Below are 19,416 nucleotides of genomic sequence, written 5' to 3' on the forward strand. Positions count from 1 at the left end.
ACGCGACGCGACGCGCGTCCGTGATGTTTATTAGTACACGATAGCTGTGTACTGTACAGTGTACACTGTGTGGTGTATTACCAGATTGAAGCACTAGAAATGTCTGTGTACTTCAGATGAACAGGTAATGGGTTTAATAATATTATTTAAGGGCTGTACTTTCACAAGATGGCGCTGTTTGCCAGCACAAATGCCTTGGAAATATAAGCCACAATAACATGGTATATTTGTACGTGCTTGTAAATACTGAGATATTTGAACATTATAGCTTTTAATTCATTTTAGGGAGGTTCCAAATGAAAGATGTCCCTTTAAATATGTGGAGATTTAAAAAACTGTTTTCGATGACATTATTAACATTTTATTTGTTTGTTTGTCTGTTCATAATATAATATAATATAATATAATATAATATAATATAATATAATATAATATAATATAATATAAATTTGTCGAGTCAAAGGAGTGACGTCCATGTCCATTGAACTACTGCAGGACCAATCAGCATCCGAGGAGGTGGAGAACAAGAACTTTCTCTGAATCGGTTCGTTCGAACGGTTCGTTTCAATGAAGAGTTGCAAAAAAAAGATTAATCGATTCGCTTTGTCTTCCAGTGAAAAAATCCTAAATTTTATATAAATCAGGCGACTGATATATGAACATACCCCAGCTCTCAGAAGAATATAAATACCTGCTAGATAACTAAAGTTTGGTGCTGAAGTGGAGATTTCTGAAAATAACACAGCAGGAGAAAATAACACAATTTGAGAAAATGACCTTTACTTTAAAGATATATGTATTGTAATTGAAGTCTGCAGACGCAAAGAGTAATAAAATTAACATATACACTACCAGTCAAAAGTTTGGAATCATTACTATTTTTAATGTTTTTGAACTAAGCCTCTTATGCTCATTAAGGCTGCATTTATTTCATAATAAATACAGAAAAAACAATAATATTGTGAAATATTATTACAATTTAAAATGATGGTTTTCTATTTTAATATACTTTAAAATATAATTTATTCCTGTGATCAAAGCTGAATTTTCAGCATCATTACTCCAGTCTTCAGTGTCACATGATCCTTCAGAAATATGATGATTTATTATCAATGCTAGAAACAGTTGTGCTGCTTAATATTATTTTATAACCTGTGATACTTTTTCAGGATTCTTTGATGAATAAAAAGTTTTTAAAAAATCAGCATTTATTTAAAATAGAAATCTTTTGTAACAATATACACTATCGTTCAAAGGTTTGGGGTCAGTAATTTGTTTTCTTTCTTTTTTTTTTTTGAAAGAAATTAATACTTTTATTCAGCACGGATGTGTGAAATTGATAAAAAGTGATAGTAAAGATTTATATTGTTAGAAAAGATTTATATTTTGAATAAATGCTGTTCTTTTTAACCTTTTATTCATCAGTGAATCCTGAAAAAAGTATCACAGGTTCCAAAAAAAAGAACTGTTTTCAACAATGATAATAACTGAGTATCAAATCATCATATTAGAATGATTTCTGAAGGATCATGTGACACTGAAGATGAAAAATTCAGCTTTGATCACAGAAATAAATTATATTTTAAAAGTATATTAACATAGAAAAAATTGTAATAATATTTCACAATATTATTGTTTTTTTCTGTATTTATTATGAAATAAATGCAGCCTTAATGAGCATAAGAGACTTCGTTCAAAAACATTAAAAATACTAATGTTTCCAAACTTTTGTCTGGTAATGTAAATATCTATTTTGGATGTTTTCTTCCCACTAGTATGGAAGCAAAATGGCCCCAGATCCAAATTACAGGTACAGAATAAACGTAAAATCCTTTCCAGCCTGCTTTATGTAGCCAACAAAAAGAACAACATAGCAAATTTTCCCTTAGAGACTATTTGTTCACAAGCGCTTTTCGAATCAATTCGTTCGAATCATTCAAACGAACCGATTCGATGGAAAGAACGATTCGTTGGCGTTCACTAGTATTCCTCAGCATCAGCAGCATTCGCACAGAAGATCACCGCCGTACTGCTGTTCACACACCAGTTCCGATCTCATCTGCATATATATATATCGGTGTCATTAAGTGCATATTCTTCTTTCTAAATTCTCGAATAACTCGTTTAAAGATGTTGGCGTGCACCGAAATGATCACGATGTGTCTCCAGTCGGCGAAGCGCGAGCATCTCCGCTCCAAACTGCAGCAGCAACAGCAGCATCAGATGCAGGATGCGGTTCACGGACTGTCCATCTTTCACGATGTAAGTAGCCAAACATTAGGGCAATCAGCCCACCGATAGGTCAGCATGCAAACATTCACCTTGAACCCAAGAAGTAATTTCTATGAATGCAGGACAGAGAGAGAGAGAAAAGGGTTGCTTATGCACATGTGAAAATGTATAGTCTTAAAAAGGGTTATGCTATAAAGCTTTGATTGTTAGGGCAGTTTGTGGAATGAATAATGCAGTGGATGCATAAGCTTATTGTGAAGCACAAATCATTAACAAGAAAATCCACTTGCATTGTCATGTCTTATTTTTACTCTTCCCTTGTAACATCAGATGCACTACATTATATATTGCTAATTTACATATTTAAATATATGCCTGATACATATACATATCAGCATGTAAAGGCTCCAATATACATCTGTTTTAATTTATTGGAATTTATTCAAATGAGAATGGTTTCTTTGTGACTCCCCGGCCATAATTGTCATTTATGCTTAATGATTTTGATGCTTTTATGCATTTATGCCAAACAATTGCAGCAGCCTCTGATGAATCATGTTTGGGGGAAGTGACTGTCACGATCTGCTTTATGTCTAAAATTCAATGTGACATATTCTCTTAAAATGGATCGATAGATATTGTGTTTGCTTTTTGTGCTCAAATACATGAAATATTATATATGTGTACCGGTAAACATTGCCATAACAAAAACATTCTGCTCATTTTAAGCACAAACCTGGATTTCTAATCATAATCAAATAGATTTTTCTATCAAATAGTTTAAAATATAATCAAGGTTATCATCAATATTGCATTGCACTTATAAATAATCTTCCCGTCGTTAATGTTTATTGCATTGTGGATGTTTAATGTAGAATCATTGTGGCGGTATATTCAGTACCTGCTTCAGCACGTTTAGGGCTGTGTTCAGTCTTAGTGACAGATAAAAAGTTGCAGATGTTCTCTCAGCAGGGTTAAGTAAGCTGTCATAGAGGGGGTCTGACAACAGAGGTGATGTGTGTGTGTGTGTGTGTTTGTGTGTATATGTGCATGCTTGTCTATTTTGGTGTCTTTAAAGTCAACCTGAAATCAAAACCGATGCTATTTAACACATTCCTGGTCTTATTTTGCACAATTCATTGGTGCAATCTTTAAACTAAAAGTATTAAAGTGCCCTTTTATGCTATTTTAAAGGTTGCAAATTTTTTGTAGTCAATAGATTTACATGCATAAAAGGTCAAAAAACAATTAAATTTTCTCGTAATATATTGCACATCGCCTCATTTTTCAGAGTCTGATAATGATTCAGTCTCTCTATACCCCTCCTCTCTGAGAGCCGACTCTGCTCTGATTGGTCAGACGGCCCAGTCTGTTGTGATTGGTCGACTGCTTCGGTTTTACCCATGGCCTAAAATTAACACTCACCATGCCCCAAATTCGAATAAAAATCGGTGTCGGCGAGTATATGAAACTGTGTCAGTCGCCAGATGGCCGATAACATTTTTATGAATTCTAACAATGCAATATTATGCGAAAATGAACGTGAACAAACGTGAATGATGCTTGGCACAGTTGACGGGTCAGTGCTGCATCATCACGCAAATTCAAGCATTGAACGGGTATGCTATGTGGGAAGTTCAACATTCGAAGCGCATGCCCTGAAAGCCGCGTCTGAGACAGTCACTCTTTTCATGCCTTCCTGTGCTTGAACGGACAAATTCACACAAAATTATGTCACTAAATGCCCTTCTCAGCGAGTAACCTGGTAAACATAGTTGGTTATGTCTACAGTTGAGAAAGAAAAGGCACAATCCGTGCGTGCATTTGCTCTTAAAGTGACAGCATCATAATAATCTGAATGAAAATTTTCTGATAATTTACTCACCCCCATGTCATCCAAGATGTTCATGTCTTTCTTTCTTCAGTCGAAAAGAAATTAAGGTTTTTGAGGAAAACATTCCTGTATTTTTCTCCATATAGTGGACTTCAATGGCCTCCACACGGATGAAGGTCAAAATTAGTTTTAATGCAGCTTCAAAGGGCTTTAAACGATACCAGACGAGGAATAAGGGTCTTATCTAGTGAAAAACACTGTTTATTTAATTTGTATCTTTGTTGTATTAAATTTATTTGAGTTTTTGCATGTAATTTGATTATTTATTCTTATTTTATTATTGACTTGTATTTAAAAATGTAGGCTATTAAAATTATATTAGTTAAGCTATAGCTGTGGTATCGAAATTGGAATAGAGGATTGTGAATTTTCAATAGTATCTAAAATATTGGTGTCATAACTGCCCGTTTTGTTTCATGGCTGGTAAAAAATAATTTTGGTCGGTACATTTTCTTAAGTTAAGTGTGGCAAAAAATTAGTTTTATGTCCTGGTATCAATTCTTCAACTCAATCCTTTTAAAGTGGATTTGCAGCACAGAAAAGAGTGTCTTCTCGACATGTCACCAACCAAACTCTTCCAGTCTCAGCTACAACTACAGTGATTGAGGGCGGGGCAAAGCAGATGTTAATCAGCCAATAAAGACCATAGGCTGACATTATGCAAATTTGTTACAAACCTGGTATGTTATGGAAGTGAGACTGGAATTACTGACGACTCGTTTCAGGCAGTTCCGAATCGATTCTGACAATAACTTTATTTGGCGTGCACTTTGATCTTCACAAACAGCTATATTACTCACTGCATGAAAAATAATATTCTAAAAAGCATAATAGGGGCACTTTGACTCTTTTTTGGTTGACGCTGTGCAGGCATTTAGTAAATGTTAACCAGTAGCCAAATAGTAGTAATTGTTTTAGGCTGCTGTTGTAGTTGATGCAGGCTTTCTTGCCAGTAGTTGACAGATAATGATTGATTTGAAAAAGAAGCATCGCCATTAGGATGATTGAAGATGCTCTGCATGGTGAAATTGATCTTGCAATCCGCATTCAGATCCAACTCCATTCTGATATAAAACACCCACGTTTCATGACCCAATCAATTCCAGATGGATTAAATCCTACATTTTTTCTTGAATATGCTCTTGCACGTCACATTAGGGTGCCGAAGTTTCATGTTGACTTTTCATGCAGCTCCAGCTTTTCAAGCACTGTTGTTGTCTTTGAATTAAGAGCTTGGCATGTGCAATTGGGAGATATAAAAACTCAAAGTATTGTGTTTGTGTCTTTGATCATCACAGCAATAACAGAGACGTTTTCTGACAGTTCTGATGGGCGTCATGATTAACGTTGCCGTGCTACTTGAAGGATTGAATCTGTTCTCAGCATGTGATTCAGTCAAATTTCCATTCTTGTATTGTTTCGACATTTAATTGAAGAGACGATTGCTAATGTTGCTGCTTGTCTATTGCCTTGCATTTCAGATCATGTTGAAACATCTCTTATTTATGAATTTATCTTCAGGATGTAGAATTATGCATGGAATTAAATATTGCAGGGACTACTGCTGAGCCTTCTCATATCAGTACAACATCAACAAAATTAAGTTTTACATTTTATGAAGACTTTTTGGTGCTGTCTGTTCAGAAAAAAACCTTAAATCACTACTAAATCTCCCTTACCTATGGAGCCCCGCACATTACATGCAGGAAAAAAATAGTAGGATAAATTGTGCGCACGCATTACTAAGTCATTCCCTCGGTATATAAATCGAGCACACAATTTACTTATTCGTTCCCTCGATCTACTAAATCTTGAGCACGCTTTACTAATTCATTCCCTCAGTTTGCTAAATTGTACGTATGATTTAGTAAATCAAGGGAACAAAATAGTAAATTCTATGCATGATTTAGCAAATCAAGGGAACAAAATAGTACATCGTGAGCACGATTTAGAAAATCGAGGGAACAAAATAGTAAATCGTGCACACGATTTAGAAAATCGAGGGAACAAAATAGTAAATTGTATGCACGATTTAGCAAATCAAGGGAACAAAGTAGTACATCGTGAGCACGATTTAGAAAATCGAGGGAACAAAATAGTAAATCGTGCACACGATTTAGCAAATCAATTGAACAAAATAGTAAATTGTATGCACGATTTAGTCAATCGAGGGAACAAAATAGTAAATTGTACGCATGATTTAGCAAATCAATTGAACAAAATAGTAAACTGTATGCACGATTTAGCAAATCGAGGGAACAAAATAGTAAATCGTGTGCACAATTTAGCAAATCAATTGAACAAAATAGTAAATTGTATGCACGATTTAGCAAATCAAGGGAACAAAATAGTACATCGTGAGCACGATTTAGAAAATCGAGGGAACAAAATAGTAAATCGTGCACACGATTTAGCAAATCAATTGAACAAAATAGTAAATTGTATGCACGATTTAGAAAATCGAGGGAACAAAATAGTAAATCGTGCACACGATTTAGAAAATCGAGGGAACAAAATAGTAAATTGTATGCACGATTTAGTAAATCGAGGGAACAAAATAGTAAATTGTATGCATGATTTAGCAAATCAATTGAACAAAATAGTAAATTGTATGCACGATTTAGCAAATCGAGGGAACAAAATAGTAAATCGTGTGCACGATTTAGCAAATCAATTGAACAAAATAGTAAATTGTATGCACGATTTAGAAAATCGAGGGAACAAAATAGTAAATCGTGCACACGATTTAGCAAATCAATTGAATAAAATAGTAAATTGTATGCATGATTTAGCAAATCAATTGAACAAAATAGTAAATTGTATGCACGATTTAGTAAATCAAGGGAACAAAATAGTAACTTGTATGCATGATTTAGCAAATCAATTGAACAAAATAGTAAATTGTATGCACGATTTAGCAAATCGAGGGAACAAAATAGTAAATCGTGCACACGATTTAGCAAATCAATTGAACAAAATAGTAAATTGTATGCATGATTTAGCAAATCAATTGAACAAAATAGTAAATTGTATGCACGATTTAGTAAATCAAGGGAACAAAATAGTAAATTGTATGCACGATTTAGCAAATTGAGGGAACAAAATAGTAAATCGTGTGCACGATTTAGAAAATCGAGGGAACAAAATAGTAAATTGTACGCATGATTTAGCAAATCAATTGAACAAAATAGTAAATTGTATGCACGATTTAGCAAATCGAGGGAACAAAATAGTAAATCGTGTGCACGACTTAGAAAATCGAGGGAACAAAATAGTAAATCGTGTGCACGATTTAGAAAATCGAGGGAACAAAATAGTAAATTGTACGCATGATTTAGCAAATCAATTGAACAAAATAGTAAATTGTATGCACGATTTAGCAAATCGAGGGAACAAAATAGTAAATCGTGTGCACGATTTAGCAAATCGAGGGAACAAAATAGTAAATCGTGTGCACGATTTAGAAAATCGAGGGAACAAAATAGTAAATTGTACGCATGATTTAGCAAATCAATTGAACAAAATAGTAAATTGTATGCACGATTTAGCAAATCGAGGGAACAAAATAGTAAATCGTGTGCACGATTTAGAAAATCGAGGGAACAAAATAGTAAATTGTACGCATGATTTAGCAAATCAATTGAACAAAATAGTAAATTGTATGCACGATTTAGCAAATCAAGGGAACAAAATAGTAAATCATGAGCACAATTTAGCAAATCAAGGGAACAAAATAGTAAATCATGAGCACAATTTAGCAAATCGAGGGAACAAAATAGTAAATCGTGCGCACGATTTAGAAATCGAGGGAACAAAATAGTAAATTGTGTGCACAATTTAGAAAATCGAGGGAACAAAATAGTAAATCGTGTGCACAATTTAGAAAATCGAGGGAACAAAATAGTAAATTGTGTGCACGATTTAGCAAATCGAGGGAACAAAATAGTAAATTGTACGCATGATTTAGCAAATCAATTGAACAAAATAGTAAATTGTATGCACGATTTAGCAAATCGAGGGAACAAAATAGTAAATTGTGTGCACGATTTAGCAAATCGAGGGAACAAAATAGTAAATTGTGTGCACGATTTAGAAAATCGAGGGAACAAAATAGTAAATTGTGTGCACGATTTAGAAAATCGAGGGAACAAAATAGTAAATCGTGTGCACAATTTAGAAAATCGAGGGAACAAAATAGTAAATCGTGTGCACAATTTAGAAAATCGAGGGAACAAAATAGTAAATTGTACGCATGATTTAGCAAATCAATTGAACAAAATAGTAAATTGTATGCACGATTTAGTAAATCGAGGGAACAAAATAGTAAATTGTATGCATGATTTAGCAAATCAATTGAACAAAATAGTAAATTGTATGCACGATTTAGCAAATCGAGGGAACAAAATAGTAAATCGTGTGCACGATTTAGCAAATCGATTGAACAAAATAGTAAATTGTATGCACGATTTAGAAAATCGAGGGAACAAAATAGTAAATCGTGCACACGATTTAGCAAATCAATTGAATAAAATAGTAAATTGTATGCATGATTTAGCAAATCAATTGAACAAAATAGTAAATTGTATGCACGATTTAGTAAATCAAGGGAACAAAATAGTAACTTGTATGCATGATTTAGCAAATCAATTGAACAAAATAGTAAATTGTATGCACGATTTAGCAAATCGAGGGAACAAAATAGTAAATCGTGCACACGATTTAGCAAATCAATTGAACAAAATAGTAAATTGTATGCATGATTTAGCAAATCAATTGAACAAAATAGTAAATTGTATGCACGATTTAGTAAATCAAGGGAACAAAATAGTAACTTGTATGCATGATTTAGCAAATCAATTGAACAAAATAGTAAATTGTATGCACGATTTAGCAAATCGAGGGAACAAAATAGTAAATCGTGTGCACGATTTAGAAAATCGAGGGAACAAAATAGTAAATTGTACGCATGATTTAGCAAATCAATTGAACAAAATAGTAAATTGTATGCACGATTTAGCAAATCAAGGGAACAAAATAGTAAATCATGAGCACAATTTAGCAAATCAAGGGAACAAAATAGTAAATCATGAGCACAATTTAGCAAATCGAGGGAACAAAATAGTAAATCGTGCGCACGATTTAGAAAATCGAGGGAACAAAATAGTAAATTGTGTGCACAATTTAGAAAATCGAGGGAACAAAATAGTAAATCGTGTGCACAATTTAGAAAATCGAGGGAACAAAATAGTAAATTGTGTGCACGATTTAGCAAATCGAGGGAACAAAATAGTAAATTGTACGCATGATTTAGCAAATCAATTGAACAAAATAGTAAATTGTATGCACGATTTAGCAAATCGAGGGAACAAAATAGTAAATTGTGTGCACGATTTAGAAAATCGAGGGAACAAAATAGTAAATTGTGTGCACGATTTAGAAAATCGAGGGAACAAAATAGTAAATCGTGTGCACAATTTAGAAAATCGAGGGAACAAAATAGTAAATTGTACGCATGATTTAGCAAATCAATTGAACAAAATAGTAAATTGTATGCACGATTTAGCAAATCGAGGGAACAAAATAGTAAATTGTGTGCACGATTTAGCAAATCGAGGGAACAAAATAGTAAATTGTGTGCACGATTTAGAAAATCGAGGGAACAAAATAGTAAATTGTGTGCACGATTTAGCAAATTGAGGGAACAAAATAGTAAATTGTACGCATGATTTAGCAAATCAATTGAACAAAATAGTAAATTGTATGCACGATTTAGCAAATCGAGGGAACAAAATAGTAAATTGTACGCATGATTTAGCAAATCAATTGAACAAAATAGTAAATCGTGTGCACGATTTAGCAAATCGAGGGAACAAAATAGTAAATCGTGTGCACGATTTAAAAAATCGAGGGAACAAAATAGTAAATTGTACGCATGATTTAGCAAATCAATTGAACAAAATAGTAAATTGTGTGCACGATTTAGCAAATCGAGGGAACAAAATAGTAAATCGTGTGCACGATTTAGCAAATCGAGGGAACAAAATAGTAAATCATGAGCACAATTTAGAAAATCGAGGGAACAAAATAGTAAATCGTGTGCACAATTTAGTAAATCGAGGGAACAAAATAGTAAATTGTGCATATGATTTAGAAAATCAAGGGAAGAAAATAGTAAATTGTATGCACGATTTAACAAATCGAGGGAACAAAATAGTAAATTGTATGCACGATTTACTTTTTTTTCCGCTGCACGTCATGTGCGGGGCTCCGCACTTACATTAATCTTGCACAAAAAACATTATATAACACTTAATTTTAGCATTCACTCTCCCTTTCAAGTGCAATGGGCAAAGCATGCTGGGAAATAGAAATCCCAGCCTAGTTTCATTTTAACTTAAGTTAGTCTAAATGAAAAGAAATTAGTTCATTCAACTGAAAACAATGAAAGAGTTCAGTTTACTTGAAATATATCAGTGCTGTGAACTCAAAAGAAAAAGAAAGTTCTAAATACTCATGACAGTTAAACTGAACTAAATTGTTTATCCTACTCAAACCAATTAAGTATTTTGAGCATTAGTTGTGATTGAGTTGAAGAGTGGTAATAGTCTTGACTTATGAAACACTAACGACGATTACAGATCAAATTGAGATTAACAGAAAAACATTTCCCCTAGTGATGAACGACCCATATTAAAAGAGGTACATGACCTGCTAATGAAAACATTAAATTAGATTAAGAGTTACTGTGAGCCTCAAGGGTTAAAATATCACGTCGGACAGAGCTTGTGTTTGCGGGAGGTATTTATTCGCTCCCTGAGGCGATAATTACTAATCATCTTTCCCGAGTCCGTATCTTCGAAATTTCTAAAGCCGACTGACATGAGAAGAGCGAACAGCTACTTATAATTCCCTCGGCCCGCGTTTGAAGCTCTCTGATACCAAGCCGTGGGCTCTGAAGGAAAACGAGGTTTGGATTAACTAAGATGCTGTCAGTCCTATTTATAAAGCGTGACTCAACTGATATTGTGCTTTGTGAATCGTTTGTTCTCTTTCTAGTGAACGGAGTCAGTAGGACCCGTGTCTCCCCACTGGCTCAACACCTGCCAGAGAGCCATTGGAAACGATCTCTCTGCAGGAAGCTCAGATGACCTTTAAAGGACATTGTTAATGATGCATTATCCTACACTTATCTTTTGGCAATGCACTGTCACACATCTGGCTTTTGCAAACCTTATTGTGTAATATAAAGCTGAAGAATCAACAGACATGCAGCCTGCTCTTCATAAACCGAGTATATTTCACCTTTTAATCTCTATCGGGTGTCTTTTGCTTAGATTAATCTGCTCTAGAGGGATTAGTCAGCGCTGAATGTGAATGTGTCTGGCTCTTAGCCAAATGCAAATACAGCTATTGGTTTTAGTTAATACCATTTGTCTAAATGACATTTTAATTTTGCATGCCAGTTAGCTGTGTTTTAAAGTTGTTTGTGTTTTAATAAGACCATGAAACTGCACATTTGTTTTAGAAATGTTATCAGAATAGTTTATTCAAAAAATGTTAATGTCTATTTGGAGCACAAAAGAAATATAAAAGCATGATCTTCATGCCTGTTTTCTATGGAAGCTTGTTTCTGCCTTGAAATAACAAGTAAAAAATGTAATTGCAACTTTTTATCTCACAATTCTGACTTTTTTTTCTCAGAATTGTAAGATATAAACTTGCAACTGTGTTATAATATGTAATTGTGAGGGAAAAAAGACTGACATTTTTTCTCAAAATTGCGAGTTTATAACTCACAATTCTGACTTTATCTTGCAATTCTGACTTTATCTTGCAATTCTGACTTTATAACTCACAATTTTGACTTTATAACTTGCAATTCTGACTTTATATCTCACAATTTTGACTATATCTCACAATTCTGACTTTATATCTCACAATTCTGACTTTATATCTCGCAATTCTGACTTTATATCTCACAATTCTGACTTTATCTCGCAATTCTGACTTTATATCTCACAATTTTGACTATGTCACACAATTCTGACTTTATATCTCACAATTCTGACTATCTCGCAATTCTGACTTTATAACTTGCAATTCTGACTTTATATCACACAATTCTGACTTCATCTCTCACAATTCTGACTTTATCTTGCAATTCTGACTTTATATCTTGCAATTCTGACTTTATAACTCACAATTTTGACTTTATAACTTGCAATTCTGACTTTATATCTCACAATTTTGACTTTATCTCGCAATTCTGACTTTATATCTCACAATTTTGACTATATCACACAATTCTGACTTTATATCTCACAATTCTGACTATCTCGCAATTCTGACTTTATATCTCACAATTTTGACTATATCACACAATTCTGACTTTATATCTCACAATTCTGACTATCTCGCAATTCTGACTTTATATCTTGCAATTCTGACTTTATCTCGCAATTCTGACTTTATATCTCACAATTTTGACTATATCACACAATTCTGACTTTATATCTCGCAATTCTGACTTTATATCTCACAATTTTGACTATATCACACAATTTTGACTTTATATCTCGCAATTCTGACTTTATATCTCGCAATTCTGACTTTATCTTGCAATTCTGACTTTATATCTCACAATTCTGACTTTATCTCGCAATTCTGACTTTATATCTCACAATTTTGACTATATCACACAATTCTGACTTTATATCTCACAATTCTGACTTTATATCTCACAATTTTGACTATATCTCACAATTCTGACTTTATATCTCACAATTCTGACTTTATCTCGCAATTCTGACTTTATATCTCACAATTTTGACTATCTCGCAATTCTGACTTTATATCACACAATTCTGACTTCATCTCTCACAATTCTGACTTTATCTTGCAATTCTGACTTTATATCTCACAATTCTGACTTTATCTCGCAATTCTGACTTTATATCTCACAATTTTGACTATATCACACAATTCTGACTTTATATCTCACAATTCTGACTATCTCGCAATTCTGACTTTATATCTTGCAATTCTGACTTTATCTCGCAATTCTGACTTTATATCTCACAATTTTGACTATATCACACAATTTTGACTTTATATCTCGCAATTCTGACTTTATATCTCGCAATTCTGACTTTATCTTGCAATTCTGACTTTATATCTCACAATTCTGACTTTATCTCGCAATTCTGACTTTATATCTCACAATTTTGACTATATCACACAATTCTGACTTTATATCTCACAATTCTGACTATCTCGCAATTCTGACTTTATATCACACAATTCTGACTTCATCTCTCACAATTCTGACTTTATCTTGCAATTCTGACTTTATATCTCACAATTCTGACTTTATCTCGCAATTCTGACTTTATATCTCACAATTTTGACTATATCACACAATTCTGACTTTATATCTCACAATTCTGACTATCTCGCAATTCTGACTTTATATCTTGCAATTCTGACTTTATATCACACAATTCTGACTTTATATCTCACAATTCTGACTTTATCTTGCAATTCTGACTTTATATCTTGCAATTCTGACTTTATAACTCACAATTCTGACTTTATATCTCACAATTCTGACTTTATATCTCGCAATTCTGACTTTATATCTCACAATTCTGACTTTATCTCGCAATTCTGACTTTATATCTCACAATTTTGACTATATCACACAATTCTGACTTTATATCTCACAATTCTGACTATCTCGCAATTCTGACTTTATATCTCACAATTCTGACTTTATCTCGCAATTCTGACTTTATATCTCACAATTCTGACTTTATCTCGCAATTCTGACTTTATATCACACAATTCTGACTTTATATCTCACAATTCTGACTTTATCTTGCAATTCTGACTTTATATCTCACAATTCTGACTTTATCTCGCAATTCTGACTTTATATCTCACGATTCTGACTATCTCGCAATTCTGACTTTATATCTTGCAATTCTGACTTTATATCACACAATTCTGACTTCATCTCTCACAATTCTGACTTTATCTTGCAATTCTGACTTTATATCTTGCAATTCTGACTTTATATCTCGCAATTCTGACTTTATATCTCACAATTCTGACTTTATCTCGCAATTCTGACTTTATATCTCATAATTTTGACTATATCACACAATTCTGACTTTATATCTCACAATTCTGACTATCTCGCAATTCTGACTTTATATCTCACAATTCTGACTATCTCGCAATTCTGACTTTATATCTTGCAATTCTGACTTTATCTCGCAATTCTGACTTTATATCTCATAATTTTGACTATATCACACAATTCTGACTTTATATCTCACAATTCTGACTATCTCGCAATTCTGACTTTATATCTCACAATTCTGACTATCTCGCAATTCTGACTTTATATCTTGCAATTCTGACTTTATATCACACAATTCTGACTTTATATCTCACAATTCTGACTTTATCTTGCAATTCTGACTTTATATCTTGCAATTCTGACTTTATAACTCACAATTCTGACTTTATATCTCACAATTCTGACTTTATATCTCGCAATTCTGACTTTATATCTCACAATTCTGACTTTATCTCGCAATTCTGACTTTATATCTCACAATTTTGACTATATCACACAATTCTGACTTTATATCTCACAATTCTGACTATCTCGCAATTCTGACTTTATATCTCACAATTCTGACTTTATCTCGCAATTCTGACTTTATATCTCACAATTCTGACTTTATCTCGCAATTCTGACTTTATATCACACAATTCTGACTTTATATCTCACAATTCTGACTTTATCTTGCAATTCTGACTTTATATCTCACAATTCTGACTTTATCTCGCAATTCTGACTTTATATCTCACAATTTTGACTATATCACACAATTCTGACTTTATATCTCACAATTCTGACTATCTCGCAATTCTGACTTTATATCTTGCAATTCTAACTTTATATCACACAATTCTGACTTCATCTCTCACAATTCTGACTTTATCTTGCAATTCTGACTTTATATCTTGCAATTCTGACTTTATATCTCGCAATTCTGACTTTATATCTCACAATTCTGACTTTATCTCGCAATTCTGACTTTATATCTCACAATTTTGACTATCTCGCAATTCTGACTTTATATCTCACAATTCTGACTTTATATCTCGCAATTCTGACTTTATATCTCACAATTCTGACTTTATCTCGCAATTCTGACTTTATATCTCACAATTTTGACTATATCACACAATTCTGACTTTATATCTCACAATTCTGACTATCTCGCAATTCTGACTTTATATCTCACAATTCTGACTTTATCTCGCAATTCTGACTTTATATCTCACAATTCTGACTTTATCTCGCAATTCTGACTTTATATCACACAATTCTGACTTTATAACTCGCAATTCTGACTTTATAACTCGCAATTCTAACTTTATAACTCGCAGTTTTGACTTTACATGAACTGCGATGAGATTTCAGAGCTACATTTTTATTTTTGCATGAACTATTCATTTAAATTAAATACAAGTATCTCAATAAGATCTAAAATACATTCATTTGCACTGAAATCGCATGTATAAACTGCAACGTTGTCAATACTGAGGTCTAGACAAAAAGTGAGTAGTTAGTCTGAAGGTGACACTGTCCTTCAATTTTCCTTTGTTTTGCTTGTTATTATAAGATATAATAAATCGGCTACCAGATGATTTAAATGTAGATCCCAGAGGAGAGATTCAGCTCTCAGAATGGCACTTACAGGCCAGAGCTACATAAAAGAAGCAAATAGCAGAGGAATGACTTTGGAAAAAAATAAGCTATAAAATAAGCATAAAAGCCTGCTAATGAGGAACAAAGAATGAGGAATATTAATAGAAAATCTATACTTTATGATGAAAAGATTTGACTCTTAAATGTGTATATGAAAACGAACAGTCTGGCTTTAGATATTGTTCATATATAGCTGAGTTGTTGTACAACTTGATGGTAGATGCTATAGAAGAAACATTTTTAGTTGCCCAAAGAACCTTTCAGTGAACACTTCTTAGTGTGAAGAACATTTAATAATCTGGTGCTCTTCATGTGTGGGTCAAAAATGACCTAAATTTTATATACTTTATACTATATTTTAGTTCAATAATGGTTTTTATTTAATATTTTGTATTTTTAGGGGATTTTATAGTACTAAAATATATTTACGCTGTAGTTATAATCAATTTATTCACTTTCTGAACCTGAAAACTGCAAGAAAATCAAAGTCATACATCTAAACAAGTTGTGTTCCAAATTTGAGCTTGATATCTCAAAAAATGAGCTTTCAGTAAGATTTTGTTTGGGCACAGTACCAAATGCTTCCACTAGATGGAATTCGTCTCCCATTCATTTTTAATGCGCTCGTTTTTGACCGCGAGGAGCACAAGTATGACTATTTTTTTCAGGACCATTTAACCTTTTCAAATCATGTCCATGATTTTTTGTTTTGTGCTCACATAGCAAGTGCCAAAACCTTTACCAAGTTTCGTAGCATTCCGATGAAGTAAAAAATTCTAAAAAAAAAAAACAAAATGTACATTTTTTCGGTCAAAAATGACCAAAGAGCACCAGAGGGTTAATAATCGGAAGAACCTTTCTCCACTATAAAGAATCTTTTGTGCAAATGGAAAGGCTCCATGGATATTAAATGTTCTTCATGGACCAATGCCAATAAAGAACCTTTATTTTTAAGAGTGTAACACGTGATAAATGGACAGGTGAGATAAATATGAAGTAGTGTGAGGTGCAACAAGAACTGAATCGGGCTCAATGGCCTCTTATTCTGTGGAAAAAGTACTTGAGGAGTCATTGAAAACTATAACAGGGTGCCGACCCCGTCCAGGTGTGAATGAGCCGTGTTTAGCCCCTGGATGATTGTACTGTCAACACCTACATAATCCTCAAAGGCAAACTGTTCAGAAACTTTCTCACCCTGAATATCAGATGAGTCTCAAGCCTTCACAAATGTGATATGTTTGGGCTACCGGGCCTGAAGAGCCAGTGGAGGAAGGAGGAGTGGGAAAAAAACGCTGACAGATAAAAGGATTAGTTGCCCTTGAAGAATATAGCTACCATTTTCTCTGTTATGATGATCCAGTAGAATTTATGGTTATTATCTTAAAATGTTTTAATGAAAAGGATTCTTCTGAAATGCTTGAATTTTGTTTTTAGGCAACTATAAATTGTGCCTACATGCATTTATTTACAAAACAACACTAGCATTCAAAAGTATAGGATCAGAATGATTATTTTTTTAATGCTAAGGATGCATTAAATTGATCAAAAGTGACAGTAAAGATATTTATAATGTTACAAAACGATTCTATTTCAAATAAACACTGTTCTTTTGAACTTTCTGATTAGTGTTTATTCAAAAAATACAAAAATATGAACCAGCACAACTGTTTTCAACATTGATAATAATCAGAAATGTTTCTTGAGATGTTTCTTGAGCAGCAAATCATCATATTAGAATGATTTCTGAAGGATCATGTGACACTGAAGACTGGAGTAATGATGCTGAAAATTCAGCTTTGATCACAGGAATAAATTACATTTTACCATATATTCACATAAAAACAGCTATTTCAACTTGAAAAAATATTTCACTTTTTTTACTGTATTTTTGATTAAATAAATGCAGCCTTGGAGAGCAGAAGAGACTCTTTCAAAAACATTTTTAAAATCTCACCGACCCCAAACTTTTAAACAGTACATTTTTATGAATTCGTTGTAGTGGAAAGTCATGCATGTTTCTCCAATATTGTTAAAAAGCATCCCAGGATGCACCTCAACTCCCTCCAAGTCTATGGTTATAGTGCCACTTAAAGGTCAAAAGTAGAAATTGCACGTTTGCAATTGTAAAATTGTGTGTGGTTTGAGCTCTTAGAGAGAGAGAGTGTGTGTATTTGGCATGATTTTTAAAAGGATGACTAGTTTATTTATGTGACTAACAGGCCTAATGAAGGAATCTCAGTTATAATGTCAAGTTCCATCAGTGCTGAAGAGAAAACACCATAAAGCTCCAAAGGGGCAGTTCATTAAAGGCCAAATTATGTTTAATATTGATCACCACTGAGCATTTCCATCAATCCCTAGTGCCTCTGAATGCTGCTCACGTTGATAAACTGGCCATTGATTGACTGTTTTTTCATCTTTATCTCTTCACAGATTTTCCGCAGAGCTGACAAAAATGGTGAGTGTGAATCTTGACCTTTTGCTGCATCACATTTAAAAGGTTTCTCTTGTTACTTTTAACTTTTAAAAAGCTATTTATTTCTAGCATTCTGCTAAGTCACTGTAAATAAAACTTTTATTTTGCAAAATTAACCTGATGTATTGGTTAACAATCTCTCTTGGTGTGCATGCATTTGAAAGAAAAGTAATAAAACAATAGAAGATTTTATTGCTCCGAGATTGCTCTATTACGACTTGAGCGTTGTAACTTTGCAGATGTTGTTTATGCTCAAACAGCAACATTACACACTAATTAAAGTTTAAAAAGTCAAACCTTTTATTTTCAACAGAAATGGCTGTGATTGGCTACAATACACAACGCTGCAAAAGCAAGTTGTAAATAGACACATTTGCAGCACCGTTAACGTTTCAACGTTTGTGAAATTAACTTGCAATTTCTATGTAAAAATGGTTTCTACACCAGCCTTTTTTCAATGCAAATATAGCCGTGTGCAAAGGACAAAACTTTTCATTTTTATCTATGAGAGTTTAAAACCTCAAAGTCCTTCAGACACGGTGGCCCGCTGGTTCATCCGTGCGGCCCGGGAGCCAACGACCAGCGTGTCACGAAATCCTGTTTATTCTTCAAAGGACGGTAATGCACAAGGAGGGAGAGGGCGAAATGAACAGAATGATGCGCTGTCCAAACAAATCAGAAATGAGTGGCTGTCACCGGGGCAGCACAAGTCCTTTCAGAGGTCATTACCATTGTTCCAGAATGCCAATTACCTTCTTGCCACTTCAATCATGCTCTCACCATGGCCAAGGACAAAGTTGAGTGGGAGAATATAAGAGCGGCAGAGTGAAAGAGTCTGTGTATGTGCTGTGAAAGCCATGATTAGTGAGCTTTACTAAGGCTGCATCAATATTACTATTGCTCATGGTGAGTTAGTGTTAGTGATTTGAACAAACCCTCTAACATTACATGTATATTTGCCAAATCAGATGCACAATTGTCATCTGCCAGATGATGATACAACTGGTGGGAAAAATCCCACAGACC

At 33.5% G+C, this 19,416-nt stretch overlaps 1 protein-coding gene across 2 annotated transcripts in view; it reads left to right on the top strand.

Moving 5' to 3' along the window:
* The first annotated feature begins 16 nt into the window (after window positions 1-16).
* The window catches only part of necab3 (N-terminal EF-hand calcium binding protein 3), a 52,162-nt gene continuing 32,762 nt past the window's right edge, over window positions 17-19,416 (top strand). Inside the window, exons 1-3 of one of the 2 annotated variants that reach the window (XM_048198635.1) lie at window positions 17-124; window positions 2,131-2,262; window positions 18,348-18,372. In XM_048198635.1, the coding sequence (XP_048054592.1) occupies window positions 2,131-2,262; window positions 18,348-18,372 (157 nt within the window). In that variant the 5' untranslated portion in view covers window positions 17-124. Of the gene's footprint in view, window positions 125-1,978; window positions 2,263-18,347; window positions 18,373-19,416 lie in introns of those variants that run through there. The other variant, XM_048198634.1, reaches the window with a different exon arrangement.

This window comes from Megalobrama amblycephala, linkage group LG8 (genome assembly GCF_018812025.1).
Source record: "Megalobrama amblycephala isolate DHTTF-2021 linkage group LG8, ASM1881202v1, whole genome shotgun sequence".
NCBI lineage: Eukaryota > Metazoa > Chordata > Actinopteri > Cypriniformes > Xenocyprididae > Megalobrama > Megalobrama amblycephala.